Here is a 25451-nt window from a genome sequence, read left to right as displayed (position 1 = left end):
GACGTATGAAGGTGTTAAAACAATAAGAGATTTACACACTAGCAGTAAAACTATATAGTTGATTGTAAAGGAGACCGCCAGTGCAGTGATGCTGAAACTGGTCTAATATGATCTTGTTTTCTAGCTGCATTTTCCACAAGTTGTACTTACAGGTTCTGTGAGCAAGGCATTAATTCCCTATAATCCTGTAAAGGTTGAGGTCAGTTACTCATATTGTCACAGAGTTATGGCTCTCTAAATTTCTCTGGCTTTCTGGACCTCCACTGCAGGCAAGCATATCGGCAAGACTGCTTAGGGTCTAGGTGCCGAAGTCAGATACAAACTTGTGTGATTTTGGGGTCCATATCTCTGGTTCCCTGAAGGCCAGCAATGCAATCCAGGCCTTGTTGGAAAGGGTGAGTCTCTCTTTACTGACTTGTGAGTTTGGCCTCATCACAGATTTTTAAAGTTTCTTGTAGCAGAGGATTCCCATCCCCTGTCCTTTTATTCATGTCATCAGCGATCAGTCAACTTTTCTTAACTTTCATCACAAAACTGTCGACTCTAAACTTTGATGTTGTGCCGCCCCTAATGCATGCATGACATTACTGTTCTATAGCTAAATGCAAAATGTGAGTCAGAATGAAAACAAACCCTTTTAGATCGTTTTCATGCTGCTCAACCTCTTCACTAAAAAGTGCATGAAGATTTATATTTTAAAATGAAACGCTGAATTTGTCAAAATTGAGTAAAATGGACCCTGAAAAATAATCATCACAGCTGTACAGCTTTACACTGTGCAGAACTTATTATTAAATCAGTGTAATGAATCTCTTACTTTTCTTTTTGAAAATTTTCTGCATGTTACTGCATAAATGCAATCTCATGTGTTCTCTGTATTTTTTTCTCTGTATTATTCTCTGCTCTTCTGGCTGTATTTCAATTAGGCAAATTACATTTACATTTACATTTACATTACATTTACATTTAGCAGACGCTTTTATCCAAAGTGACTTACAAATGTATGTGGTACATAGAACAAACATAGTCAGGCCTTAAAGGAGGCCAAGGGGTAATAGCGGGGTAGAAGTACACAAAGTGGTGAAACAGTTTAGTGGGGCTTTTGCTTTTCATTTTTGCTCGTATTCCGCTCGTGACCTATGGAAAATTAATACACATTTTTCACTGTTTTCAGTGTTCTGACTGCATTTGAATGAGGAAAAGCTGATTAAAGTGCTGCACAGTGGAAAGCTGTATAGCTCTGCTGTCACTACCTTTTAAAGTCAATTGTATTCAATTCTAGCACAAATTCAGCATTTTATTTTGAAATGTAAATCTTCATGCACTGTTTTTCAGTAAGGAGGTAGAGTGACATTAAATTAGTGTAATAGAGGGTTTGTTTTTCATTGTGGCTCGTGTTCTGCATCTCACTATGGAACAGTAATGTTGTGTGAATTACATTTCACGTTTTTCCACTGTAGTGACTGCTTTTTGATCTGCCACAGATGCTTCTTCATAGATAATCTTTATTTCCACCTTAAAAGGTAATATAATTGCACAGTCATGTGATCTCGGTCAGAAGCTAACAGACTGCTCAGTTTTTAGATGTGGTCTGGGTTATTTTTGGCTATTAAACTGACAGCAGAGCAGTTTATCAATACGTTCCTTCCTCTTGCTGGTTTTCACACCAATCTCTGATCTTCAACTCGAGTAGGTGTGAAACGAAAACATCCTCCTCTCAAACTTCCACCTTCCTCAGAGTTTCCTCTCTCAGCTTCACTCGGGTACATACAGTGGACATTCTGATACTGTGAATGACTAAAAACTGACCACATTCATCAGCACTTAAAATCACTGTTTTGGAGACTTTAAAATGTACAGGTGAAAATCCATGAATAGGAAAACAGAACAGATAAAATCCACCAATAGGAGAAAAGCACAACTGAAAATCCACCAATAGGAGAACAGATCAGCTAAAAATCCACCAATAGGAGAATAGTACAGCTAAAAATCCACCTCTAGGAGAACAGTATAGCTAAACATCCTCCCCTAGGAAAACAGTACAGCTAAAAATCCACTTCTAAGAGAGCAGTACAGCTAAAAATCCACCACTAGGAGAACAGTACAGCTAAACATCCTCCCCTAGGAAAACAGTACAGCTAAAAATCCACCGCTAGGAGAACAGTACAGCTAAAAGTCCACCGCTAGGAGAACAGTACAGCTAAAAGTCCACCAGTCCACCAATAGGAGAACTGGAGAATCTAAAATAGAAAAGTTAGGAACTGTTTGTCTCACTGTGTGTGTAATTATGTAGCTGTGATGTCACTGTTACTGTATAATGTGGAAAACTGTATAAATGAGATGAAGCCCGTCATCATCAGGTATTTCTGCGCTACTGACTGTCACTAATGCCGTGTCTCTCGTGATGCAGCATCGTTCCTCCTAAATGCACCTCAGCTTGTGATGAGCGCTGAGTTTGAGTTCTGTTGTGGCTGCTCACTGAAACCGTTCTCATCTCTGTCTCATTATTTTATTTTTCTTGACTTGTTTTATTTGAAGTGACCCAAAATGGAATGAAAGTGTTCAGGGTAATTGGACTGTGAGCAAGAGTAACAGCACTAATTGGAAATCTGTATTTGGAGTTTTATGTGCTTGCAATACAATAATAGTAAGAAGAAGAAGAAAATTTTTCATTTCATTTCATTTTCAGTCACTTGTGTTTGTTTGGTCATCATGTTCATTAACCCTGTGTGTGTGTGTGTGTATGTGTGTGATCATCTTCATCCATTTCTTTTCCTCTCCAGACTTCTCTCGACCTCAGAGAGTTCAAACGCTGTGGCCCATTTGACCCATATATTAATGCCAAGGTGTGTACCCAAGCACTGCCTGACCTTTGACCCCTCTGCATGCTCCAAACTCTCCACTGGCCATGAGTGTGGGGTGAGTGTGGGGTGAGTGTGGGGTGAGTGTGGGGTGAGTGTGGGGTGAGTGTGGGGTGAGTGTGGGGTGAGTGTGGGGTGAGTGTGGGGTGAGTGTGGGGTGAGTGTGGGTGTGTGTGAGAATGGGGGCCTGCAGGGGGCGGTGCTTTAATCTATTACATCTCTCAGATTAAACACATGAAACGTGAATAAGCTATATGATGGATGTGGATGAAAACTGAGTGGTTGGGCTTTTTTCTCTTTCCAGTTGTGCTGTCCACTATGAAATATTCTATGTCCACTGTGAATTAGTGAATTATTCAGTATCCAATGTGAATTATTCAGTATCTACTATGAATTATTCAGTATCCACTATGAATTATGCAATATCCACTATAAATTATTCAGTGTCTACTATGAATTATGCAATATCTACTATGAATTATTCAGTATCTATTATGGATTATTCATTGTGCACTATGGATGATTAAATATCTGCTGTAAATTATTCAGCATCCAATATGAATTATTCAGTATCCACTATTAATTATTAATTATCCACTGTGAATTATTAAGTATCTGCTATGAATTATTCAGTATTTTCTGAGTTATCCAGTATTCTGATCTAATAATTTTTACATAATTTTGTGACTGTTCCTGATTATAGATTCACTCTACATGAACTTGTTTAGGACATAGCAGTAAGCATGTCAAGTTAGTTATAGAAGGAATTCATGAACACAGATTGATCTGCTCCTGCTCCTCCTGGTTCCCAGCTCTGCTCCTGGAGACCCCCACAGCCCATTGCACCTGTAGGGTCAGGGTTGGGATCCACTGCAGCAGAACCTTAAACTGGCTCTGACTGAAGACTGTGTACCAGCCTAAATGCCTAAATTTCCATTTCCTTCGGGATCAATAAAGTATCTATCTATCCATCCATCCATCCATCCATCCATCCATCCATCCACCCCTTCACCTCCAGTAGCACTATTGTCATAATAAGAGTCTCGTATAACTGTGCTGTTCAAATTAGGAGACTGGATTTATTTGAACAATGACTGCAACGTGTACTTATATAATAATAATTATTATTATTATTGGTTGTTGTTGTTGTCATTGTTATTATTATTGCATATTAAGTACATAGTTACCTAAGTACATGGTTAAAACTGTGGGTCACAGGAAGATTTTCATCACCATCAGAGTGAGAGGAGAGTGAGAAAACAAGTGAGAGACAGAACGCAGTGAGAGGGAGAGAGACAGAGTGTCTGTTTAGTGTGTTTGTGTGTATATGTGTGTGTGATGTGTAATGAGAGGTGGGGTGTAGTCATGGTTACCATGTCATGGGTGAGTGGGCAAACGACAGAGAGAGAGGGGAAATAAAAAGAGGAAAGAGAAAGAAATATAGATATGAAATATATATAAATGTGTGTGAGAGAGGAAATGCGTGTATAAAATATTTCAAGATTTTTTTTATTAATGAATGGTTTTGAAAGAATAACAGCTGGCGTATAACTCTTACTCTCAAAATCACTTTGATTTCTCTGATAGTTTGTTCTTATTACTGTTATTAATAATAATATACTACTGATATGTCCTGTGTGGAAATTGTGGGTCTGACTCAAACAGTATTTTACATTTTACAGTGTTTTACAGATCTTCTCAAATCCACACTTAAAGACATCAGGCCTCATTCTCCAACATCTTCCTAAGTTTGTTCTTAAATGTGTTCTTGAGAAAGGTCTTAAGAAAATGCCATCGTCAGATTTATGATGTTCTTCTCAGAACTTTTCTCACCTTTGTAGAAGACAAAAGTGCTGTAACATTGTCAGATAAGGAGACAGATGTGCTGTAACATTATCAGATAAGGAAACAGATGTTCTATAATGTATCAGATAAGACAGAAGTTCTATAATGTGTCAGATAAGAAGACAGGTGTGCTGTTACATATTAGAATAGAAGACAAATGGGCTGTAACGTGTCAGATAAGGAGACAGATGGGCTGTAACGTGTCAGATAAGGAGACAGATGGGCTGTAACATGTCAGATAAGTAGACAGATGTGCTGCAAACTGTCAGATAAGGAGACAGATGTGCTGTAAATTTGTGCCCGATAAGGAGACAAATGTGCTGTAACATGTTGGATAAGGAAAGAGATGTGCTGTAACATCAGATAAGGAGACTGATGAGGCTGTAATGTGTCAGATAAGGGGGCAGATGTGCTGTAACTTCATGCCAGATTAGGAGACAGATGAGCTGTAACCTTGTTTCAGATTAGGAGACAGATGTGCTGTAACGTTTTCAGATTAGGAGACAGATGTGCTGTAACGTTGTCAGATTAGGAGACAGATGTGCTGTTACGTTTTCAGATTAGGAGACAGATGTGCTGTAACGTTGTCAGATTAGGAGACAGATGTGCTGTAACGTTGTCAGATTAGGAGACAGATGTGCTGTACCATTTTCAGATTAGGAGACAAATGTGCTGTAACGTGTCAGATTAGGAGACAGATGTGCTGTAACATGTCAGATTAGGAGACAGATGTGCTGTAACGTGTCAGATTAGGAGACAGATGTGCTGTAACGTTGTCAGATTAGGAGACAGATGTGCTGTAACGTTGTCAGATTAGGAGACAGATGTGCTGTAACATTGTCAGATTAGGAGACAGATGTGCTGTAACGTTGTCAGATTAGGAGACAGATGTGCTGTTACGTTTTCAGATTAGGAGACAGATGTGCTGTAATGTTGTCAGATTAGGAGACAGATGTGCTGTAACGTTGTCAGATTAGGAGACAAATGTGCTGTAACGTGTCAGATTAGGAGACAGATGTGCTGTAACATGTCAGATTAGGAGACAGATGTGCTGTAACGTGTCAGATTAGGAGACAGATGTGCTGTAACGTTGTCAGATTAGGAGACAGATGTGCTGTAACGTTGTCAGATTAGGAGACAGATGTGCTGTAACATTGTCAGATTAGGAGACAGATGTGCTGTAACGTTGTCAGATTAGGAGACAGATGTGCTGTAACATTGTCAGATTAGGAGACAGATGTGCTGTAACATTGTCAGATTAGGAGACAGATGTGCTGTAACGGTGTGTCAGATTAGGAGACAAATGTGCTGTAACGTGTCTAATAAGGCAAAAGATGTGCTGTAACTTCATAAAAGTTTCCTAATTCGAAAAGATATAAATGTGTGTGACTCCCCAAAAAATAAACTCATAGTCTTGTTTATATATGAATGTTACAATGAGTCACACCGACTGTCATCATGTGTTTGCGTGTGTGTGTCCTGTAATGATGATGTAAGCGCCCCTCCCCCTGCCCCTCAGGGCTCGGACTGATGACGTAAGCAGGGTCCAGTCACACAGCAGCGGGGGACTGTCAGTGTGTGTCAACATCAAAAGCATACACTGAGCTCTACAGTGATGATCCAGAACGTTGCAGCTTACACTGTAATAACCACTGCTTAATAACATGCACATGACTGAACTGACTGTTTATAAACACCAGAGGAACACATCACTGCGCATACTGTGTCTGACAGCACTGCACACTGGAGTCTCATATACACACAGATACTATAGAATACTATGGGGGGATGGGGGGTTAACTTGTCGCTCATCATTTAAATCTTTCATTATCTTTTATTGTAAATGTATCATTAGTAGTTACGCTAATAAAGCGTGAATTAATATGAAATGAATATGATGAATCAGACAGCCAGTCTCTCTTTTTCTCAGTCAGTCTCTGGCTTAGAAAATGTGATTGGTTAGCATTACTGCTACTGAGCACTGAATGGTGAGCTTCACTGCTACTGAGCACTGAATGGTGAGCTTCACTGCTACTGAGTGCTGACTGGTTAGCATTACTGCTACTGAGTGCTGACTGGTTAGCATTACTGCTACTGAGTGCTGACTGGTTAGCATTACTGCTACTGAGTGCTGACTGGTTAGCATTACTGCTACTGAGCACTGATTGGTGAGCTTCACTGCTACTGAGTGCTGATTGGTTAGCATGACGGCTACTGATTGCTGATTATTTGAAAATGTATGCCCGTTTTTCATCCTTTTGATAAACTTAAAGGTTTGGGTGCCCTGGTCAAATTTCTGTTTTTATTGCTGTTCATTTGCTGAATTTTTCATGATAAATGTACAATATGTATAAATCTGATCTCTTTAAACTAATCATTGAGCATAAAAGAATTAATTTGTGCCACAATTGATTGATTAATTGATTAATTTGTTTAGATTTGAATTAATAATTGATTCTAATTGTTTGTAATTGAATTGATTAAGTATTTTCATTTGTCCTTCATGGAAGCTCAGTTTTGTTTTGTGGTAGATTTTCTCCTCTACTCCTCTTTATCCTCCTCTCTCTGCAGAACAATGATAACGAGACTCCGCTGCACTGCGCCGCTCAGTACGGTCACTCCGAGGTGGTGCGGCTGCTATTAGAGGAGCTGACTGACCCCACCATGAGGAATAACCGGTTTGAGACTCCACTGGATCTGGCTGCTTTGTATGGCCGGCTGGAGGTGGTGAAGCTGCTGCTGTGCGCTCACCCCAACCTGCTCAGCTGTAACACTCGCAAACACACACCGCTGCACCTGGCCTCACGAAACGGCCACCTGCTCGTGGTGGAGGTTCTGCTGAATGCTGGCATGGACATCAACTACCAGGTGAGGTCACCACCACCACCTGCTGGATGTACTAAGTTTGACAGACGTGTTTGTGGCACTGTTGGAGTTAAGGTTGACAATATGGATCGTTACGTTTAGAAATGATCACAATTTAATACAATATGCCTTTCTGAAAATATTGTATACATCATTGGTACAGTGCTTGAACCAATGCATGTTTCAGTATAAAGAAAACAAATTTAGCTCCTTTAACTGTATTTATTGCTAAAAATTGCAAAAAAAATGATCAGTTTTTGATAGCATTTTAAATGTAGCACTGTTGGCTTATTTTCTCAGTTTCAGTTGGTCAGATGTCTGATAAATGGTACCACTTTAAAATAAGACTACCCATATAAATTGTTCATAAATGTTAAAATTAATTTATTTGTGGTTATTTATTAGTTCTCAGAGACCTTAAAATCATTAATAAGCGTTTAGCCGTTTAGTCTTCAGTCACTTGCTGTAGGCCAAACAGTGAACTCACATTCATTTATACTGGCACACTTCAGATATTGATGTTTGCTAGTTGATGTTTTGTTAGTCACCATTGAAATCAGCTTCATTACGTATTTATATTAATAAGATATAACAGCTAATTTTTGCCCTTTTTATTAATGTGTTATAACTGCTTATTAATGATAAATCCTTTATATACCCTGTTATAAAGGTACTCTTATTTTAAATGAAAATTTCATGAAATATAGCAATATTCTATTTTTTTCATGTCACCCAGCTCTGTGTTGGTGAACATCACTGTGGGGATTTTGTATATGGGAGTTCTCCATAGATCTCATAGCAGGTGGATTTCCCTTAAAAACAAGGTGTCTGTCTGGGTGTTTTCGTGTCCTGGTGAGCTGTTAGCGAATTGAGCCTGACAGAATATTTTTCTCGTACAATACTGGGCTCGAATCAGGCCTTTTTTTTTTTTAAACATACACTGTAAAAAGTTTTAAGTTTAAGTCATTAATCTGACTGTTAACAAGGCAACACACACTGATCTGCTAACTGTTCAGTACAGTTGGTGTTCAGTGAACTTCAGTCAGTCAGTTTACTCACTATATCACTTTAAATGGTTATTGATCTACAGTGGAGTAGTTTCACCTTTTTACTGAAGTTTCTTTGCGCTCTCTCTTTCTCATATTACACTCTCTCTTTACCTTTCTCTTTCTCCCTCTGTCTTTGACTCTGTCTATTATGCCTCTCTCTCTCTCTCTCTCTCTCTCTGTCTCTCTCTCTCTCTCTCTCTGACTCTTATTCCTCTTTTTATTATACCTCTCACATTTTTCCTTTTTCTTTTAATTATATCTCTCGCTCTTTTTCTCACTCCCTCTTTACGTACCACTCTTGCCTCTCACTCTCTATCACATTGCACTATTTTTCTCACTGTCCTCTCTCTCTCTCTCTCTCTCTCTCTCTCTCTCTCTCTCTCTCTCTCTCTCTCTTTGCCTCTCTGCCTCTCTGTTCTGGTTGGTTAGAAATATTCTAACTCACCTGTTAACTTGGTGCTAACTCTGTGTGTGTGTGTGTGTGTGTGTGTTAGACGGAGAAGGGCAGTGCTCTCCATGAAGCTGCTCTGTTTGGAAAGACTGATGTCGTCCAGAAACTGCTCAGTGCAGGTAAACACACTCTGCTGGCTTCATTTAGGATCTTCTCTGCATCTCTAAGGTTCTTCAAAGAGAGTCAGTTTAATAGTGTAATGTAGCAGTGTTAGCATTTTGGCTATGTCATGATCTCTTAATTCAAAGCACACAGTGACTTTTCTCTAATTTCTATTACAGAAGCAAATTCCTTCTTAATTTAGGAATTTCATCTCATCTTACAGCATCTCATCTCCAGTTAGGAAATCTTAATCTACTCAATTGAAGTTGACAATCAGCTGGCATGTCTGTTTCCTAAACCAGCCATGCACACACAGCTGAAACATAAACACGTAATCAAAATAATGTTAAAACGTGAGTTACAGCTGCTGTTACTGGTGTAAAAAAGTATGATAAACTGTAAGTTGTGATTTTTGTGAGAGCACCCCATGCTGTTTATCAGTGTCACCGCTCCCCAGTTTCATTCTCCATTTCCCACATGCTTTAGCCAAGCTCGTTAACGTTATTACTCCTCATAAACAGACACACGTTCAGCTCTGTCTCCTCATTATTCATCATCACTGTAATATTTTACGAACATTAACACACTGTGGTAATAAGAGCGATGGTGGAGATTGAGTCTGCAGCATCTGAGATTTTTAAAATATAGAGTTAGAAAAGAAAAACATCTCACAGTGAAAGCAGAATTTTACAGAGTAAATAAACTTGGAGTCTTTGTGTTAGTAGTAAACTATGCTGCCTGACACAGCTGCCTAAAAACTATAGAAACGGAGGGTTAAACAGAAGTTAGGAAACTGTTGGAGTTTATCATTAAGTTCAGACAGTATTTAGGAGGTATAGTTATGATCTTTGTGTAAGACTGTTTTCTTATTTGGAGTTAATGATGAGAATATGAAGTTAGGAACTGTTATTCTGTAGTAGCTACTTTCCTAAATTTAGTCAATACTGAAGTCGTCATGAAGACTAAAAAGATAAAATTTCAGAGTTAAGATCTATAGTATATATATCTATTCTATAGTACAGGCCTTGGGTTGGAACCTTGTGTATATCAGTGAGTGATTAAATACTGTGTGTTTCCTCTATGCACTTATTTCTGTCCACCAGTGTCTTTAAATTCCGTAATTTTCCTGGCCGGTTCAGTGAAGGTGTGAGTGCAGACTGTAGTGTTTGCGTGTGATGTATGGTGTTGATCTGAGTTCTGCTGTTGCAGGTATCAGTGTGAACATTGTGGACAGTAAGAATCTGACTGCGCTGGACATCGTTAGAGAAATGCCCTCCCAGAAAAGCAGACAAATCGCAGCTCTCATACAGGGTGAGTGTGTTTATCTGTGTGTTTTGATGAGGAGGAGTGAGTGTTTGGTCTTCAGGCTTCAGTATTGACCAACAGGTCACATCATTGGCAGCCACCCGTTCAGCCTATAGCAGTTTAGCCCCATCCATTCATCCTACAGCAGTTTAGTCCCACCCATTCACATTTACACGTTGTTAAGACATATTTCAGCCTAGACAGCTTCTTGAATGAGACATACTGTAGCTTATGAGAATAGAGCTCATTTACATTTTAGTCTTAAAGGGACAGTAACAGAAACTGTGTGTTTATTTGTAAGGGATAAAAATTATCATAAGGTGTATAAAACCATAAAAAATTATCAAAGGAGCTAAAACTTAAGAAAAATAAACACATTGAAAATGACAGAAAGAAAGAAGCCTCAATCTGAACATCACCCGCTGGTGTGTATTTGTGTGTGTTTTTTTTTTTGTAGCCCATATGAGCGGTCATCCTCCTGACCAGGCCCTGCCCCCTCCTCCACCACCCCCACCCCAGGAAAAGCTCAGCCCCCGGAGAAAAGGTCAAAACTCAACACCCCTGCACAGCGGTATACATTATATGTTATGATTGCTGTACATTCTGTATTAAAGCAGATGAGCTCACTGTGTATGCAGGAGACATGGAGCAGCAGGTAAACGATCTGATGTCTGGGATGGAGGAGAGTCCATACGAAGCTCTGTTTGAAGCCTCCTCCTGCCACTCCCTGGACAGTCTGACCAGTGGGAGATCATCTGACCGCGACTCCGGGCGGCCAGACAGCGACGCAGGCAGGGTGAGGTGTCCAACAACAATATTAATAATAGTCAACAGCTCAACCATGTTCACCACACTGTAAAATATATACACTATATCATACCCATTTTTACAATTCCAGTTTGATTAAATGGTTTAAACTGGTTAAGATGTAAACAAAGCCATTCAGTGAAGTTTGTCCTCGCAGAATTGTCCACAGTGGTGGTGATAGGAACCAGACGTCCACCTCTAAAAGCTCACTCACAGAAAGTTATTCTATACTTTCTATCAGAAAGTTATGAATACACTGTTCACACTTAGCATGTTATACCAGCCTTTACCAGAAGAGGGCGGTTGTTTTGTTTTTTGTCCCCCCCCTTAACCTTCAGGGACCTGTGGGCGGCTGTGCCAGCTGTGCATAAGTTCAGATGACTATTTGTGTCTCTGTGTTAACTCTATTTAGGCTAACCACATAGAGAGCACAAAAAGACCAAATAGCTGAAAACTCTAAATGCTGTACACTGTGATTTTCCTCACAGCTCTAATCATCGCCCTGGTTTAAACTCAGAGCATGAAGCTAAACACCAACAGCTCCAGCCCAGTGAGACTCAGGAGCTGTACAGATGTCTAAACTGAGGCTGCTGTTGTGTCCCTCTGCCAGAGGGGGTTTCTCATTGAAATATTAAAGATTAAACAGCAGCTGTAGATCATTAGTTTTATTCAGTTTAACTTGTACACATCATATTATGTTTTAGGCTGGATGTTCAGTCAGAGCAGCTGTTGTCTTGTGTCCGTCGCAGCAGGTTATCTGATTGGTGCTGATGATGTTATCGTCAAGTTAAAGCGACATACTCATTAGTTAGTTGTTACTAGTTAAGACACGACTTACTACTTTCTACTATTGCTGTGCAAAGTGGCAAAACATGAATCACTGAGTTTAATGAGAAACCAAATATTCAGTATAGGGTTTAAATCTGGACTCTGACCAACTAGAACCATCTGTATCAAACATCATATTTTGGGCTTGGCATGTTTTAGTTGGCTGTGACTGTACAAAAATACACTGAAAAGCATCTTGTATAGGAAGGGTTTGTCCACTAGGGGGAGACTGTGATCTATTTTCCAATCTCACAGTCCAATCTTACAATGGATATTAAAGATCTCATCTTCTGCTTGTAGATGCTCTATCAGTCAGATTTTGACTCTCTCTCTCGCTCTCGCTCTCTCCTTCTCTCTCTCGCTCTCTCGCTCTCTCTCTCTCTCCAGTCTTTTCCTAAAGACCGTGCTCCTCCTCTTCCCTCTCAGCTCGGACCAGGACAGGAGGAAGAGCTCAGTTCTGAGGTAGAGCAGGAACACTGACCTTCACAGCTTGGCTCTGATTACTTTGTAGCACTCTACACTACATACTTAAGATGTTTTTTCAAGGGTTCTTTAATAAAGAAAATGTTCTACATAGAACAATCAACGCTCAAAGAACCCTTTGGATAATTAAAGGCTTTATTACATCATAAAATGGTTCTTCAGCTTGATGTAGAATGTGTTTTATATAGTTCTGTAGAGAACCTTTTTGAAATTTGGTTGTTTTCACAGACTTGACATTGTAACAATAGAAAGACCCTTTGTCAAGTCAAGTCAAAGTTTATTTATAAAGCACTAGTGTTGTCACAAAGCGGCTTTACAGAAAAAGCCACGTCTGAGCCCCAATGAGTGTTGCCAATGGCAGCAGTGGCAAGGAAAAACTCCCTAAGAGCAAGAGGAAGAAACCTTGAGAGGAACCAAGACTCAAAAAGGGAAGCCATCCTCCTCTGGTCGACACTGGATTGTGGTGCTATATAGAGCCCTTTTTAAAAAGGTTCTATATAGAATCATCCATAGCACATCCTCCATCAGTTTGAAGAACCATTTTGCAAGGCACAGAACTCTTTAATCATGCAGAGGGTTATTTGAGTGTTCATGGTTCTATATAGAGCTCAAGAACTTTCGAGGAACCATCTTTTTATCATCATAACAATAGCAGAACCCTTTTTGGTACTATATAGAAAATAAATCTATATAGAACCATATACAGCACATTCTCCATCAATCTGAAGAACCAGTAAAGCATAAAATGGTTGTATGTAGAATTCATGATTCTACGTAGAACCATTACCTTTACTAAAGAACTCTTGAAAAAACTTTTGAGTGTGTGTGCTATTCACGCTAGACTCTTAAAGATAGTTCTGCAAGGGTTCTGTAGAAAATAAAATTGTTTTATATAGACACATGAAAACTCAATGAACCCTTTGTGTGAGGACAGGGTTCTTTGTATGGTGAAATGGTTCTTCAGATTGAGAGAATTAATGCGCTGAATGTGCCTCTATATAGAAGCTTTTTGAAAAGGGATGTGAAACTTGTAACAAAAGAAGAACCCTTTTTGGTGCTGTGTAAAACCATATGCAACTCATTCTCCATCAATATGAAAAACCCTTTTGCCTTACAGAGAACCATTTAAGCATAAGATGGTTGTATATAGAACTCAAAGTTCTAAATAGAGCTATTCTTTTTTACTAAAGAACCCTTGAAGAACCATATTTTTTTGAGTGTGTACTGTTCACTCTACAATCCGTACAGTCCAAACACTGAACTGCAGTTTTTAGTTCAGTTTTTGTGATGTCACAAAAATCAGTACATGTCTGCCTATTCAGTCTACAACAATTTAGCCCCGCCCATTCAGCTTGCATCACTTAAGCCCCGACCATTCAGTCTACAGCAGTTTAGCTCCGCCCATTCAGTCTACAGCACTTTAGTCACACCCATTCAGCCTACAACAGTTTAGCCCCACCCACTCATGTTATAAGGAGTATCTCTCTCTCTCACTCTCTCCCTCTCTCTTTCTGTCTCTCCCTCACTGTCTCTTTCTCTCTCTCGCTCTTTCTCTCAATCTCACACTGTCTCTCTTTCTTCCTGCCTCTCTCTCTCTCTCTCTCTTTCTCTCTCTCTCTCTCTCTCTCTCTCTCTCTCTCTCTCTCTCTCTCCCTTTAGGCTGTGTATACCAGTAGTAGTGTGGATGAACGGTTGGAGGAAGAGGATGATGATCACCCGTATGAAACCCTGCACATGGCACGCACTAAACACCCCGCCACCGACACACACACCCAGACAGGTAACACCCACACACACCCTCACACACGTAACATACACACATATTACTGTGTCTCTCTGGCTTCTCCCCTTTGTTATTTATAGATGAGCTTATTTGCGTACATCCTCACTGAGGTTTGTTCTGTCAACATTAGCATCTTTGGTTCCTCTTTGTTGCCGCTTTCATTCAGAGTTCTGTCTGTGTGACTAACAATTTCATATTTTACTGTGCATCAAAACAATAGAAGCCATATGGCCCCCTACACTTCTTGTAGTGCATTACAGTCTGTCAGAATGACTGTGTGAATCATATTTTAAAATGAAACAGAAGCCATATCGCCCCCTACAGTTCCTGTAGTGTATTACAGTGTCAGAATGACTGTGGATCACATGAACATTATAGAGCACTTTTTAAACCCTTTAAAACCTGCGTTTATGAAATTTTGTTTGTTTTACATTCATTATTTATACATCATACATGATTCTGTTTGTAGATAAAGACGTCTCTGCCAAGTCTTCCAACAGTCTCCTACCTCAGGTAACACATTTAATGGTGATCTTTCTGTTTATGTCTAGTGGTTTTTTTTTTTTTTTTTTTGTTTTTTTTTTGATAGACCTGTAATTATACTCCTGTTTTTCTTTTGAAGCAACAGAAGCCCACCGCACCCACTGACCTTCGACCTCCAGGCTCAAACACACACTCGCTGAAGCCCCCCGGACCTCCTTCAGGCACTGGCCGACCATCCGGAGGTAAGAATGAGTTGTGGGTCCATTGTGGTCTCAGTAGGGTACACTGTCTGCATGAGTCTGAAAGGAAATGCTATAACATCACACACAGCAACCAAACAGACTGACTGACCCACACTGGCCTGTCTGAGTGTGTGAGCTGTGAGAGATGGAAGGCAGTAGGATGTGTGGTGCTCTGTACACCCAGATGTGGAGAAGTGTGGATGCTACTATTTAAAATTTTGGAATCTTACTTTTCAGTCATAACTCTTTAGACATTTGGAGTCATAACTGTTCAGAAGTTGGAAATCACGACTGTTTCCATGTTTTGAAGTCATAACTCTTCAGATGTTTGGAGTCATAATCGTTCAGAAGTTAAGAATCATAACTGTGCAGAAGTTTGGAACATTAACTGTGCAGAAGTTTGGAACATTAACTGTGCAGAAGTTTGGAATCTTAACTGTGCAGAAGTTTGGAATCAATACAGTTCTAAAGTTTAAAATCTTAGCTGTTCAGAAGTTCCCAAGTTTGGAACTTCCACAATTCAGATGTTTTAATCACCATTGAAAAGTTTGAAATCAAAATAAATGGATTCATTGCTGTTTAAATGTTTGAATTGCTGTTGTAGCGTTTGGAGTCAGATCCACTGAAAGTTAATGTCCAGACTGCCACGTGTTTCAGAAGTAATCATCAGATCTGAGACAGAGAACCAGACAGAATGTTTTATTACTCACAGTGTGAAAGTCACTTTTGCACATAAAAGTTCTCAGATCTGCTGTTTGGTCTGGATCTGTTGTTCTCACAGCCAGGTTCCATGCTCCATCTTCTCCTCCACATTGGACATAATGACCATGTACGAGTCAGGCCTGCAGAGGTCCTGATGTTCCTTCTTTTCCATCATCAGTTCAGATGTTTGGCTGCTGCTCTCAGTTTGAGAAGAATGTGTTCAGTTTCTGTGTTTGTTTCCTCAAAAGGCTGAACTGTAGCTGGGATTAGTCAGTGTTTCCGTATCTCAGCACTGAATCTGCCTGGACCCTCTGAGGAAAGTCTCTGACCGTCTGAAGATCCTGTCATTACAGTGATCAGCGCTTGGTGCGCTACATGGAGCACAACAGCTGAGAATACCAAACGTTTAACTCATTCTTATGGAACAGGTGTTAGAATAATAATAAAGCACGCAGAAATGTTATCTAACCAAAATAAAAATGAACATGATGAAAACATCTAGTGAAATACAATTTTTTTTAAAAAATCACAATGTAAAAAAAAGTTGTAGTAAGTTTTTACAGTATTTTGAATGTTTATTCTGAATATAACTATACTGTGTACAGTATTTACAGTATGTTCAGTGTTTACATTGTAGGCATATTCATATTACAGTATACAGTTATGTACTATGTTCACAGTATATAGTTATATTCAGTATATTCAGTATTTACCCTCAGTGTATGTTTAGTGTATTTAGTATTTGCAGTATGTAGTAATATTAAGTACTTGGAGTATTTACCATATGTAGTTACTGTTGTTTTAGTCAAAATTTACAGCTTGGAGTTACTTTCAGCATTTGCAGTATTTATAGTATATAGTTGGATACAAAATATTCACTATTTACGGTATGTATTTTTATTCAGTATTTACAGCATTAACCGTGTGGAGTTCAGCATTATGAAGTTTTTTTAGTGAGGAGTTGCATGCAATATTTACTGTACGGAGTTATGTTGAGTGTTTGCAGTACTCTAATATGGAGTTATGTGCATTATTTAGAGTACTTACAGTATGGAATTATATGCAGTATTTACAGTGTGGAGTTATATTCAGTATTTACAGTGTGGAGTTATATTCAGTATTTAGAGTGTTTTCAGTATGGAGTTATAAGCAGTATTTACAGAAAGATTATAGTTATATTTAGTATTTGCAGTATGTATTTATTCAGTATTCACAGTATAATATCAGTATTACAGTGTGGAGTTATATTCGGTATTTAAAATATTTGCAGTATCCACTTATATGCAGTATTTGCAGAGTGGAATTGTATTTTCAGTATTTGCAGTATGTATTTTTATTCAGTACTTACAGTGTATAGTTATATTCAGTATTTCCAGTGTTTGCTGTGGGGAGGTATATGCAGTATTTTCATTGTGGAGCTGTAATCAGTGTTTAAAAAGTGTAGTTTAGTCGTATATTAATTGTTCTAGTTAGTTCTAATAAAGATCAGTAAAAGTTCTTTGCTGGCTGATGGTGTGTCAGGTTGTAGCTCTGCATTGTTGTTGTTGGAGCAGCACATGTTGGTTTAATGGTGTGAGGAACTCTGAGCCCTTTGTGCGGGACGTTTTGGGTGTTGGTGTTTTGGTCTGGAGAACCGAACTGACCTCATCTCCTCATGGACCTGCTGAGCGTTACAAATCAAACCCTCAGAGCAAACACTGAACAGGCTGCAGCTGTGTGTGAGTGTGTGTGGGGGTGTTTGGGTGTGCCTCTCACAAGGGGATGGGTGGAGCCCTAGTGAAGGTGGCTGGAGCTCTTACTACATGACTGAATTTATGAGCACATCCCTCTTCTCCTTCCCTGTCTAGTTTTCCAGGCTGCATAATTAAACGGTGCTCTGTGAGATGAGAGCTCTGATACTCCGGCTCAGTGTCAGAGTCCGGTTTCTGATACTGTGCAGGTTCCGTCCAGCTGGCAAAATAAACTCTAGCTGGAAAACTGAAATATCACAGTAAATTCTGTATGTTTGTGTTTCCATCAGCTCTGATAATAAATCCCCTGCCATACTGTACTCTTAGAAAAGATCCCCAAGGATTTTTTAGTTAAGACATGAACACTCAAAGAACCATTTTCATGCTTAAAGTGTTCTTTGTATGGTGAAAACGTTCTTCAGAATGATGCAAAATGTATACAGTTCTATATGGAACCTTTTTGAAAAGGGGTCTATATAGCATTAAATAGTTCTGCTGCTGGTGAGGTGTCAAGCTTCACTTTTAAAAAAGATCTGTAAGGGTTCTTTGGTAAAGTCATTGGCTCTATGTAGAACCATGAACACTATAAGAACCCTGCACATGATTAAAGGGTTCTTTGCATGGTGACAGTTCTCTAGATTGATGTAGAACGTGTTGTATAAAGCACCAAAAAGCATTCTTTTGTTGTTACAAGCTTGACATCTTAACAATAGCAGAAGGCTCTTTGGTGCCATGTAGAACCTTTTTCAAAATGTTCTGTATAGAACCAGATAAAATACATTTTCACAATGCAAAGGAATATTTGATTGTTCATGGTTCTATACAGAACCATTTTCCTTACCTTTGAAGCACTTTTTAAGAGTGTTGTAATAATATAATAATCTTTTTTGATATTATAAAGAACCCTTTTCAAAAAAGGTCTATATACAATTTTAGACATTTTAGTCTTTACTAAAGAACTTTTGAAGATCTTTTTAAGTGGGTAGAAAAGAGAACCCCTCTGAGAAATTTGGAGTGAGTTTATTTAGAATTCCGCTCTGTTTTCAGCTGCAGCTCTTTACCCTCTAATATCATTGAGAGTTGGTCTTTTGATTAGAATTTTTTCACTGGAAACTGCGCAGCCGAGTGGCCCTCATGCCTAACAGCCAAATGTTATCTGATTCAGCTCTGCCAGCTTTGTCTCTGATTTATCCATTTCAGCGTAGGAATAAAATGTATAAAGAGAAATCAGACTTTTTTTTATTATGGAAGTGTCATAAATCTACATTTTAACAGATTTATTCCCACAAACAATACCAGGGGATTAAAACTTTTAGTATAATAGATATGATTCCCACTTACGCTGAACTAGCATTGTAAAGGACATATGTCATATGTATGTAGTTGTTATTACTAATTCCATAGGCTGTTATACACAAATCATATAGCCTACTAAAGAAACGCAGTCGCAGCTTGTTAACCAGTAGTGGCGTTTTAATTTTAACAGGAGGGATTCTCAGAAAAAACACATGACCACGCAACTCGAACAACTGATGGTTTAGTCCTGCCCACCCTCTGCAATCAACACAGTCCACCGTGTGTTGGTTTAGCAGAGATGAAGGAGAATTTCGGCTGAAGCCTTGTGCATGAATCTGTAATCAAAGAGCATCTGAACATTTACATTCTTACACTGAAAGTGCAAAATCAAAGAATATTTCCCTGTTTTTCCTTTTCTGATTATAATCAGTAATCGTGGTTGTTCTACAGTGTTGCTCAGTTTTATCAGAGGGAGAGCAAATGCATAATTTTGCTGTGAGATTGACATACTGACCAAACTTTTTGGCATGAGATGAATTTATTTCTTGCTAATGTAGCCTGAAACGGTACTGAGGTTAGACAAATTTTGGTATTCAGAACAACTACAGAACTCCATGAGACAGTGACGACATAGATACAGTAAAAAAATATAGATGTTCCTCACCTCTGAGCCGCTTTTGCTCCTGGATGATTCCACTATACGGTACCAGTACAGTACTTATGATTGGCAAGGGCAGCTCTAATGGGGCAGAGATTTGATGAACTGACCTGTTTGCTCCTCTGACAGTGCCATGCTAAAACACACTGGCTGTTAAACTCTGTTTGGGGCGGGGGTCTGCTCACTGCTCAGTGAACATGTGAAGGTCAGAGATCAACTGTGACATCATCATGTCAGCAAATACCACGACCCCTCACTGTAACACCAGATCATCTCACACATATACACACACACACACACACACACACACACACACTTCAGACACTTCAGAATGTGTGTGGTGGATCTTTGCCCAACTGTCTGTTTAGTGTCTGAGAGAGAGAAAGCAAGCCATGTGTGTGAGAGACAGAAAGAGAGGCAGCAAAAGAGAAAAAACAGAGTGAGAGAGCAAAAACAAGGTGTGAGGTAGAGAGAGAGAGAGAAAGAGAGAGAAAAAAACAGGTGTCATAGAGAGAGAGAGAGCAAGGAGAGTGAGTGAAAGAGGTAGAGAGGGAGTGAGCAAAGAGGGAAGAACAGGGCACTAAACTCTCTCTCTCTCTCTCTCTCTCTCTCTCTCTCTCTCTCTCTCTCTCTCTCAGTGAAATGTCAGCTGTTTCCACTCTGAGTTTAGAGTTTTCTAACTGCATTGTTTCTGTGAGTCATTCCTCTCTCTCTCTCTCTCTCTCTCTCTCTCTCTCTCTCCCCCTCTCTCTCTCTCTCTCCCCCTCTCTCTCTCTCTCTCTCTCTCTCTCTCTCTCTCTCTCTCCCCCTCTCTCTCTCTGGACAAAACCTGATCTGTTCTGGATGCTGTGTCGTGGGTGGATTCTTCTTAGCTGGAGTTGATCTTGTACCACACTCTGTAATCCTCTCTCTCTCGCCCTCTCTCTCTCTGTGTCTCTCGCTCGCTAAAACAGAGAATTCCGCGGATCTGAGCGCAAGCGTTCCAGAGCAGTTCACCGGACTACTCCACGGATCTTCTCCTGTGGTGGACAGCCGTGGAGGGGAAGAAGCGTTCCGGCTGAAGTCTAGCCAAAGCTCCGGCACTTTGACCTCTGTGACCTCTTCTGCTCCCCCTCCCACATCCTCCGTCGCCATGGCAGCCATCCTCACTGATCCCGACCCCAAAGCGATCTACGCCACCGTAAACAAAGAGCCACGGGACTCTCCCTCCCGAGCGTCACCGTCTGCCGGGCGGATGCGTCCGGGCGACCTGAAGCTGGCCCGTAGCCTGTCCAAATCCGACTCTGACCTGCTAGTGTCTCCACCCAGCGAGGAGGAGGCGGGACTAGGTGGTCGTAGTGAATCAGTGTCCAACTGCAGCGCCGCCAAAAGGAGGCTGGAGAAATCTCCGTCCTTCACATCGGAATGGGATGAGGTAAGAGCTCCCCCTGCTGATCTGGATGGGAAATGTACTGCTTTGTTTGTTTCTTGAGTTTTAAAATGATAGTTTGGTGAAAAATCTGATTCTAGCTAAATGTTAGTTTTAGCGCTGGAGTTACGAGGATAATGTCGCTAACATGTATGGATGCTTATATCCCACTACTTAGCATGGCACAGTGGTTTCTGTTGCTGTTATGTAAAACTAAACAAAATTTAGGCTTCAGGCAGCTGCTACTGTGTTTAGCTATGCTAACATGCTTAATTGCTTGGTTAGTGTGTTAGCTTTGTAGCTCTAGCACTAAAACTAAAGAAGTAAACCATGTTGTTGAACATGTTTTTTATTAGCCACTTAGTGCTGCTAGGATGGCACAGAGCTTTCTTTATAAAAAGCAGAAGATATAGTGTAAAATAGTGTAAAACTGTTGCCTGTGAATCAAAGGAACTGTCCAATGTCTGTTGCAAGCTTCAGAAATCCATGCTAGACGTTAACAGACATTGGCATTATTATAGCAGTGGTTAACAATAAAATTGTTGGTTTGTTAAATCTGTCCATTTCTGTTTATAAAAATTTAGCTTTTTGCATTTTTGCCATGTATTGACTGGTCAGCAGACACTATTCAGGAGCAGGTCATGCTCACAGGGTTATTCTCAAGACGATCGCGTTTATTTTTCTCAGCCGTGACCTGAGCACAGCTAGTTTAGCCGTTGAGGCTGTGTTGGTACCTGCACATCACTACAGCTTTTGGTTGCAACTGTTTTACTTTAAAAATCTAACTTGTAAAATGTAGATTTGAATTAATATAAAGGCTTTAGCATTAGCATTGATTGAGGTGGTAATTTGATAATGAGTTGCTACTTATAAGGAGATTTTCGGCACTTCACTCAGGAGCTGAAGCTTCATGAGTTCATTGCTGGATCTCCAGGAGCTTCTGTTGGAGGCCCATGTGTGAAGAAGCACAGTGCTCGGGTGGGACTTGATTTAATTCTTTAGGTTTTGATAGGATGGTGAATAATGGGTGTTTTAGAGTGAGACGCAGAGTCAGACTGACAGTCAGCAGACTGTGTTGAAAAAAAATAAAAGACTAAATTTTGTCAAAATAAATGACGTGCTGTGACATTTTGATGTTTAGTTTCTGTAGTTTCTGAAACACGACTCATTATTAGTTGAAAGCTGAATTTTAATGTATATGCTTTTACGTTTTTATGATGTAGACGAGGCGAGACACTTCCACAACAAATGCAAGAAAAAAGACTTCAGGAGGAAAGAAGTCTTGCTGTCTGTGTGGAAATGTCACTAATCTGTCAGGTTGTTGCCACAGCAATGCCAGAGACAACAGTGATGGGTGGAATAAGTTTATATCACCAGTGAAAATTCACAAAAATCAAAGATGGTGAAAAAGCAAATAATGTTGCATCTGAAAAATTGGCATGTAAGATATAATAATGTATTATCGTCTGAATAAAAGGTGTGAATAATTGGGGCTCCAGTAAAGTGTGCGCAGGGCTGCAGGTTTATGTGGGGCAGTCATGGGCTGGAGGTTAGGAAACCTGCCCTGTGACTGGAAGATTGCTGGTTCGATCCACTCGGCTGACAGTCCATGACCGAAGTGCCGTTGAGCAAGGCACCTAACCCCCAATTGCTCCCGGGCTGTCCACCGCTCTGGGAAAGTGCGCTCACTGCCCCCTAGTGTGTGTGTGTTTACTAGTGTGTATGTATATGGGTGTTTCACTGCACGGATGGGTTAAATGCAGATGTCTAATTACACAGTGTGCAAACACAGTTGGCTGATGGTTCTGAATTCAATTCTGTTTAATGTGGTGAGTGTGTGTTGGCCTTGTTGTGCTGGTGAGGGTCAGAATGTTCCTCACTGATGAACAAGCTGTGTTAGACTTTGTCAACTCTGCAGAATGTCAGTTATGCATTGATTACAGGAGCTGAAACTCAGAACAACAGAGACCTTTAACTGCTTTTGCTGATCGTTGAGGTTATATAATCAGTAAATGTCAAAATAAGGCTGAATGTCTGTGAGGCCCCTCACTGCTCTGGGTGCAGCCTTATCAGAGCAAAGTGGGAGAGAGGGGGCGTGATGTATCTGGGTGCGTTCTATCTAGTAAAGTGGGCAGGGCTTATGTTATTACATAGGGGGAGGGGTTTATGTGTCTGAGAGCATCCTATCTAGTGAAGCGAGTGGGCAGGGCTTATGTGTGTGTGTGTGTGTGTGTGTGTGTAGCCTATCAGACTGTAGTGGGCAGGGCATATGTATCTTGGTGTGTCCTGTTTAAAGCATTGTGAGTGGAAGGTGGCAGGGCTTATGTAGCTATGTAGCAACCTGCAGTGGGCGGGGCTTATGTGTCTGCATCCTTGTCCTCTCAGAGCACAGTGGGCTGATGGCCTGAGGAAGTTCTGTTGGCTCTGATGAACCTGTGAATGATCTCGATTCTCAGTTCAGACCTGTTTGTGGATGACGTTCTCTCTTTCATTCTTTTTCTTTTTTCTTTCTTTCTCATCTCTTGTTCTCTCTCATCTCTTTTTTGTCTTTATTTCTTCTCTATTCTATCTTGCTGTCTTTCTTTTGTCTCCTTTTCTATTCTTCTCCTTTCTCTTTTTTCTTTTTCTCCCTGTCTTTCTCTTTTCTTTTCTCTCTTCTCTCCTTTTCTCATTTTTTCCTTTTCTGTTTATCTCCATTGTTCTCTCTTTTCTCTCTTCTCTCTTTTTCTCTTTATCATTCTCCCCTTTTCTCTCACTCTCATTCTCTCTCCCTTTTTTGTGCAACATTTTTTTTAACATTTAAAAATGCCCATTCAAATTTCACTTCCAACATGTTTAGTTACTAACTCTAATGCTGTGGCTCTTTGTGGTTCAGTGCTTTTGTGCTGTGAGTGAGGGATTATGAGTGATAAAGGTCTGAAAAGATTCACCAGTTGAATTCTTTAGTTTCTCAGCCTCATTTTAAGGTTCCTACAGAACAGCTCTGAGACTCTGAGTGTTATTACAGTGTAATGCTACTCCCCCTTGTGGCAGGTCTGAGTAACTGATATAACAGTTTTTGTTTACAGAGCTGAAATGTCGAATAACAGTTTTTTTTCTTGTGATGATCAGCCACATCCTCACCTCTGATAAACTGATGTTTTACTAGCATTATGAGGACTGATGGTCCTCACAAAGTGATATAAACACGCACACACAATCCTGATTTCTCTCTGATTTTTCTCTCTCTCTCTCTTCTCTGCTCTTCTCTGTTCACTTTTTTCCTCTTTCCTGTCTTGCTCTCTTCTCTTCTCTTCTCTTCTCTTCTCTTCTCTTCTCTTCTCTTCTCTTCTCTTCTCTTCTCTCCTATTATCTTTTCTTTCTCTCCTCTCCTCTCACCTGTTATCTTCCCTCTTCTCTTCACTCTCCCTGTTCTCTTCTTGCTCTCAGTTATGTCTTTTATTCTTTCTTTTCTCTTTTTCACTCTTTGTTCTGTTTCTTTTTCTCTTTTCCCTCTCTTCTGTCTCCCCTCTCTCTCCCTCTCTCTCTGTCTCCCTCTCTCCCTCTCTCTGTCTCTCTTCTCTCTCTCTCTCTCTCTCTCTCTCTCTCTCTCTTTATCCCTCTCACTTCTCTTTCTCACTTTTTTTTATTCTCCCTCTTTTTTCTTTTTCACCCTTTATTTTCTTTCTCTCCTCACTCTTGTACTCCTCTTTTCTCTACCCCCCTCTCTCTCTCTTCCTCTCGGTCATGCATGGTCAGCCTGGGATACTCTGCCACTCTGAGTGACAGCATCAGCCTCTTCTTTTTTTTTTTTTTGCCTATTCTCACAGATGCATTCAGTCTGACTCTAATGTTCACGTTGGGGTGGAGGTGGTGTGGGGGTGGGGGGTGTGTTGTGGGGGATTTGACTTGCATGAGGGTCTTTTTGGGCACAAAGCTCATGCTAATACGGGACTGTGTTTGGGATTAGCCAGTGAGAGTGAGAATCCGCTGCTCTTCAGTGTGAAGAAGGGAACAGCAGTGAAGTGAGGTGAGAGAGAAAGAGCAGGATAGACAGAGCGAAGGTGTCCTCCTCCACTCGTTTCTCCCCTCCGTCCCTACATTCTTCACTTCGTCCCTCCTTATGGCTGCCACCAGGTCTGCTTTTGTGAGTATTTCTCTCTATTCTTTTCAGGGATTTGTGCAAAATTCTTCCTTTTGCTGGAATCTCTCCGTTACAACTAAATGTTTTCGGTCAGTTCAAGACATGTTTGGATCTGAAAAAAAAAATAGGAAGCCAACTTCACTAACATGTTTGACGCAAGCGTGTGATGATCCAGGCATACAGCTAGCACCATGCTAATTGGTGGGGCATAAGCTTTCGTTATCCGTTAGCCACGTAATCATGGCTCCAGCACTAAAACCAAAGAGGTGTCCAGCATATCTTGTCTGGTGGATCACATTCGGAGGAAGCTTTAACAGTATCAGGAACAAAACCAGAGATGCAGGTTGTCTCTAGACATTCTCGCTGTCTCTCTCTGTTCCGCTTCTTTTTTGTCTTGCTTTGCTTCTTGACTTTCTTTGTCACTTTTTGA

At 40.3% G+C, this 25451-nt stretch overlaps 1 protein-coding gene across 9 annotated transcripts in view; it reads left to right on the top strand.

The window, feature by feature from the left end:
- Window positions 1–25451, top strand: part of LOC108424985 (ankyrin repeat and SAM domain-containing protein 1A) — a 109609-nt gene that overhangs the window by 33939 nt on the left and 50219 nt on the right. For 5 of the 9 annotated variants that reach the window (XM_037541177.1, XM_017693350.2, XM_017693347.2 and 2 more), the window contains exons 4-14: window positions 2784–2846; window positions 7278–7574; window positions 9115–9190; window positions 10383–10484; window positions 10936–11022; window positions 11117–11274; window positions 12501–12575; window positions 14256–14376; window positions 14849–14892; window positions 15002–15104; window positions 20444–20904. In XM_037541177.1, coding sequence (XP_037397074.1) covers window positions 2784–2846; window positions 7278–7574; window positions 9115–9190; window positions 10383–10484; window positions 10936–11022; window positions 11117–11274; window positions 12501–12575; window positions 14256–14376; window positions 14849–14892; window positions 15002–15104; window positions 20444–20904 — 1587 coding nt within the window. Of the gene's footprint in view, window positions 1–2783; window positions 2847–7277; window positions 7575–9114; window positions 9191–10382; window positions 10485–10935; window positions 11023–11116; window positions 11275–12500; window positions 12576–14255; window positions 14377–14848; window positions 14893–15001; window positions 15105–20443; window positions 20905–24938; window positions 25025–25451 lie in introns of those variants that run through there. The other 4 variants (XM_017693349.2, XM_017693353.2, XM_017693352.2 and 1 more) reach the window with 4 other exon arrangements.

The sequence above is a fragment of the Pygocentrus nattereri genome, chromosome 9 (genome assembly GCF_015220715.1).
Source record: "Pygocentrus nattereri isolate fPygNat1 chromosome 9, fPygNat1.pri, whole genome shotgun sequence".
Taxonomy (NCBI): Eukaryota; Metazoa; Chordata; class Actinopteri; order Characiformes; family Serrasalmidae; genus Pygocentrus; species Pygocentrus nattereri.
This window is presented reverse-complemented; position numbering and strand designations above follow the sequence as displayed.